A 6,000-nucleotide genomic window follows, 5' to 3' on the forward strand; every position below is an offset into this window, starting at 1 on the left:
GAAAAAGGCAAACATTACTGAGATGCATCAGTGAGGAAGTTAGAACACAAATCAAGGCACGTGCCTGAAAGCACATGTGAATAACTTCAGGCCCAGAAGCTCTTTCCGTGGTGAAGTTATTCACATGTGTAATTGCAGAACCTAAGCTCGGATGTTACCCTCAAAGTACAAAATGCTATGTACATTTTGCTACTGACCTCAATATAAAAAGAAATTTACCTGTATTTAGCTGTTTCAGCTGAAGAAGACAAAACCCCCTTGAATCCCACAATGTAATGTAATTAATCCATTCTAGCTGCCCACAGTTCTAGTTTGTTTGTTTGTTTGTTTTTAACATAAGTCTCTCAGAACGTGTTTAGACTTATATAAAAACCAGAAGCCTTCCTTGGAAGCTATGTGAGGACTGCATGAGACCCTGGGGTACAAAGAGCTTATCTCTGCCTGCAATACACTAAGAATCCCTATGACATGACAATTTAGCCATTATTCTTTTTATTGGGTATCTCTCTGCCAAGCCTGATGTAACCTGACATATACAACATTCAATTAAGTGTCTCTTAAAGTGCTGAGTCTTTCCAACGTATGCTTGTGTAGATTTTAGGGATCTGAACTGTGCAAGAAATCTAGCTTAAGGAAAAAGGACACCATGCAAATGTGTAGCATGGAGCACACGTGTCTACCCGATTAGACAAGCACTAACTACACATTAACTATTTTTAAGTTACATGCGACTAGCATAGGTTAAAATGGATTGCAGATTACAAACCACTGCTTGGAGAAGAGAAAATAAGTAAAAGGTTCAAAAAGCCAGAGAATAGAACACTTTAAAGTCTTTAAACACCAATAGTTTGGTAAGATGTAACCAACATGTGTGTATGGACCAGTGGGAAATCAAAAATTTTTTAAAAGGCTAGATTGGTCAGCTTCACAGATTCACAAATAGTGAACATAAGATTTGGGGATGACTGCTTTATATACACTAGGAATGAGGAATCAAATATTGCTCAATCCACTAAAAGGGCATGCAGTTCAGATAACCTATGTTCTTACTGAGAAAGGTGCTGACCAAAGCAGCTCTATCATATCCTAGCTAAAATAAAGGAGCACACAACTCTGGCCACACTAAGCCATGCTTTGAGTTGTTTGGGGAATTTTTTCCTCAATGATTTTTTCCTCAATGTCAGTTTCATCACTGACTTCAATAAAAGGACATGGAGTAATTTCTTTTTGAAGTGTCACTATTCAAATATGAAACTTAATGGAAGCAGTAAGTTTTGAAACACCAACATTACATTTCATTTTATCTCCCTTTAGATATGGCCTTGATCCAGCTAATGACAATTTTTTTTCTGGGATGGGAGTACATTACTAGCTGATTAAATAACATATTTCAATTTGTTTATCCTTCTGATCAGCAAAAAAAGCCTAAATAGCAGGTATCCACCTGACAGGACAGCACTGAGAAGTAAAAATCCTTGGAAATGATGACCAGATGTGAAAACAGAAGGCAGAAAAAGGTACACGGAGAAAATGGGAGAAAAAGCAGAAAGGGACAATCGAGCTAAGGCCTGCAAGCGGGGCAGGGCCAACATCAGTGCCCACTGCGGGACCTGCCAGCCGCCGTCCCGAGTTGCCGCTGCATCCCCCCGTCCGAACAGCGGTGTGTGTGTCTGTCCGCATGCACAGCACGTGTGTACGTGTGTCTGTATGCATCTGTACACTGGGGAACAAGGCGCTCGGCGGGGCTCTCACTGAGCACTACCGGGCCCAAATGCGCTTGGCGGAACCACGGCCGGGCCAGGGCACGGGCGCCCGGCGGGGCAGTGCGGGGCCTCGCCGGGGAGAGCGACACCGGCACCGACACCGACACCGACACCGACACCGGCACCGGCACGGGCCCCGGCCCCGGCCGCGGGAGGCGCCGTGCAGTGTCATTGACGCCGATGATGCACCGCAAGGGGAGCCGAGGCCCGCTGCTCCCGGCGCGGGCAGCTGCGGATGCTCGCCGCGCTGGCACACAGCCCCACGGCCCGGGGGCCGCCCGCTGCCCACCCCCCGCTCCCCGGGGCCGGCGGCGAGCGGCCGCCGAGCCGCGAGGAGGAGGAGGCGCCACCTCGGCTTTCGTCAAGGGCAGGCCCGAGGTCAAACCCGGCAAGCGCCCCGCCGCGGCCCCTTCCCCGCCGCCCGCCCGCCCGCCGGCGGCGGTGCCTTACCTTGGCAGCCATGCTGTGCCCGGCGCGGCCACCCCTTCCCGTCCCTTCCCTTCCTCCGCTCCCCTCCCTTCCGACCGCGGCACGCAGCTTCCCCGCCTGCGCACCAGCCCGCCAGCGCCGGCCGTCACCGCTCGCTCGCACAGGCGGGGATGGGGCGCCGCCCCCGCCCGGCCCCGCCGCGGCCCCGTGATCGCCCGGCACGGTCCGGACCGGCCCTGCGGGCTCCGCGCTGGGCGCCGGGCGAGGCGCCGGGAGACGCGGCCTCGGGCACCGGCGGCACGCCGGCCTTGCGGGGCGAGCGCCGCCTCATCCCCGTGAAGGGCCCGGTTGCCCTCCTGGTTGCTCCACGGACACGGCTGGTGGCCCGGCGGGCGCACGGGGACGCCGAGCTCTTGGGTCCCTGCAGCCGCTCCGCCCGCTGGAGACGGGACCGTGTCACCAGCTGCTGCCCCCGGGGAATTCCCCCGCCGCGCTCGGGGGACACCGGGGCGAGCAGCGGAAGGATGCCAACACCTTCACATCAAACCCCGCTGTCCTGCCCATCTCTGTTTTCTTCCCCTCAAGGCAAGCTGCTGCTCGAGGGATGTTTCAAACAGTTGCAGCACCCCCAGCCATCATTCTGGGATGTCTCAAGAACTAGCTGTGCCTTCAAATCAGATTCTGTCAATGCTGTGCTAGTTTCTTTCAGCATGAAGGTGACACACAAGCAGCCCCGCCGCAGTCCAGGGCTGTTCCCAGGGCCACCACGCGTGCGGCAGGCTGAGCCTCCCGGGCGGCTCGCACTCTGCCCGGCACAGCCTGCCCGGGCACGCTCGGCCGTGCCCCGCTGGGGATGCGGGCCGTGGCTGCCGCCGGGGCTATCGTCAGGCTGCCAGCGCCCGCTCTGGCTCGTCCGGGGCTTCTGGGGGGATTTTAGGACAGACTGGTATTGGCAGTGGAGGCAGGGAGCTTGCAACGTGCATGTAACTAAAAGGTTGCTTGCAAGAACAGCTCCAGGGCAAGTTTTCGAGTTAATAATGATGTATCAAGTTAGTCATAGCTTTGAGGTAGATATTTCAGCACTTTCCCTTAAACTGAGTTATGTAAAGATGCTAAAAAGACAAAGGATCTCGGAGACAACTATTGCATTATGAACCAAAAACAATTAACTCTTTGATTGCTATTAGTTGTCCTAGAGAGACACACTAGAGGAATGATAAGGATTCCTAAATGCATATTCACCTTAGAGAAGGTGAAGGTGCTTTCTCTTTGTCTTAGAAAAAGTGTAAGGATTCATGAACACATCTGTACTTGCCCACTATAAATCTGTGAAGAATATCTCTTTTTGTGTTTTCAGTCCAATGAGTTAACTACTCCAGCGTTTGAGCAAATTGTAGTTTCCCCTGTGCCCCTTGGAAGTTTCTCCCATCACCTGTGAGGCCCAGCAGCAGACATACCCCCTTCGCAGCTGTCTCCCAGTCTCAGTTTCTTGTAAAAACCTCCCACTTGCTGGATTCTCTTCCTTTTCTGCTTGCTCCACATATGTATGCCCATTGGAAGTGCTCAGCTGTTCTGTCTCAGCACAACCTTTCTCTTCTTGCTGCATCTCCCTGACCTAGAAAATAGCAGTTAGATCAAAGCAAGCTTGAAGCCTTCATCCAATCCCACTTTTTCAAACAAAGACAAAAAACAGACTATGTTGTGCTTATCTGCAAACTAGATAAGTAAATACTGTCACCTTGTCATAAATGAATAGATAATAGCAGTCCATTTATAAACAATAGAAAACAATCTTCGATTATTTTAATGATACCACTAAGAAGAGAAAAAATATGTAGAGAAAATAGGATAACAATTGTCTTATAATACAAATACTATGTTCTGTGTATATTCATAAGTCAGGATATTTAAATGTGAGCTTGAAAGTCAGTCCGATTATGAAAACAGGCTTCAATAGCAATTTTTTTCAATTTAAGACTGCTAGGAAAATTACTAGAATTCTCGTGTTATACTGACACATGGTCTTGAGCTAATTGCCAAGGAAAAACAAAACTCAAAAAACTGCCTATATTTCAGGTAAACTGGAAGTGACATTCAGAGAGGTGAGTGAAGAAGGATGATCCTGGAAAGCCTTTTTCAACTGCTCTGTAAATAAAACAGCACACGACCTCTTTTAACACTTGTAATCATAGAATCATGGAATGGTTTGCTTTGGAAGGGATCTCTGAAGGTCATCTATTCCCAGTCCTCTGCAATGAATAGGGATATCTTCAATCAGAACCAGTTTACTCAGTTTATTTGAGACCAGGTTGGATGGGAAACCTACACATCTCCCCATCTGCTGGTCTTGATTATTTCCAGGGATGGGGCACCATCTACCACCTCTATGGGCAACCTGTTTCAGTGTTTCAAAAAGTGTCCTTTATCTAGTCTGAATCTGCTTCATTTCCCATCCTTCAAGAGCTCCAGGCACCTCAAGATCTGAGCATGCCTTCAGCACTGCTTTGGTCCTGACAAGACTTGGAAGATCACTGCCTTGCTTGCAGGAAAACCTGAGTTTGGCCTCACAGGTCCCTGATGATGACCAACATGCATATACAGGCCCAAGTTCCTTTTCTTCATAGAAAAAGCAGTGAAGGCTAATAATGTTCACGTTTTAGATGATAAGCAGTATGACTGTAGTGGACTATAGCACTCTCCTTGGCCACATAATTAACTTGTTTTCAAAGTCCTTTGTTGATTGAGGTTAGATTCAAGCCCATGTGTCATGCTCATTTCAGTATGTTTTAACCACAAAGCCTTAGACTGCTCTGGGGAAGAGAGGAGGAACATTTTTCATTCTTTCTAGTGAAGACATGTCATTGTGAGAAGAGAATCCAAGATCAGCTGGACTGGAGAGAAGCATGACTCTTTTATATGGTAGAATGCAATGAGATGAGGGTGAAGTTGTGAGTCAGTTTTCATTACAAATATTATTTAGAGAAGGCAGGACACTGTGTGTCTGCAGCCAGTGGGGGTTTTTTTTCTGTATTTTACATGTAATACAAAACAGAGCACACTGATTTTAAGGCTTCCTTCTACAGTGAGAAACAGCCTAGAGTTAGCTCCTTCTTGTGCTCTCTTCTGATAGGGCGTCTTCAATTTGTACACATGGGGATGGGTTTTGCAGGAAGGGCTGCAGCTTGTTTCCAAGAGAAGGCACAACCAAGTACCTGGACACTGTCCTTGAGGTGAAAAATTAGGCCTTGATAGTTTTCATGTGGAAAACAGAATGAGAGCTGATTCACTACTTGATGTTTTAACTATGAGGGTATTGTATAGGAGGGCAGCGTATCTGGATAGACACATATGATTTTTGGTGAGCTTATTAATAATTATCCTGGAAACACCAACAGCCTGGGCCTCCTTACTACTTTTCAAGTTTTGCAAACTGTTTCTATGATTTCTCTTACAATGTTCTGGATTTTGTATGAGCAGACAAATGTCCCAAAATGTAGGCATTGCAGTATGTACCTTAAAGGCAAATAAATATCTTCTTGGATCTGGAAAGGTCTGAGAGCATCTGGGAAGGTCTGGAGAGGACTGCACCTGGAAAAATCAGACTGTACATACCTGGATTACTAACTCTCTGGGTGAATAGCTGAGGTAAAGCAAAGACTTACCCAAGGCCTTCAAGATCTGTGTTGTTATCCAAATTACTGAGCTATTTTTCTTAGTGTATCTTCTCTCTGCCTCACAACATAGAAACTTCTTCCAAATGGCTCCTTCTGTGTTACATTGTATGTTCAGCAACATGGATATTTTCCTG

The 6,000-nt window shown here is 48.0% G+C and overlaps 1 protein-coding gene across 1 annotated transcript in view; it reads right to left on the minus strand.

Annotated features, from left to right (window-relative positions):
* SLC25A13 (solute carrier family 25 member 13) overlaps positions 1-2,275 on the minus strand; it is a 98,905-nt gene extending 96,630 nt beyond the window's left edge. The window contains exon 1 of the mRNA XM_059481044.1: positions 2,214-2,275. Coding sequence (XP_059337027.1) covers positions 2,214-2,225 — 12 coding nt within the window. The 5' untranslated portion in view covers positions 2,226-2,275. The remainder of the gene's footprint in view (positions 1-2,213) is intronic.
* Between the last annotated feature and the right edge of the window lie 3,725 nt (positions 2,276-6,000).

The sequence above is a fragment of the Ammospiza nelsoni genome, chromosome 1 (assembly GCF_027579445.1).
Source record: "Ammospiza nelsoni isolate bAmmNel1 chromosome 1, bAmmNel1.pri, whole genome shotgun sequence".
Classification (NCBI taxonomy): domain Eukaryota; kingdom Metazoa; phylum Chordata; class Aves; order Passeriformes; family Passerellidae; genus Ammospiza; species Ammospiza nelsoni.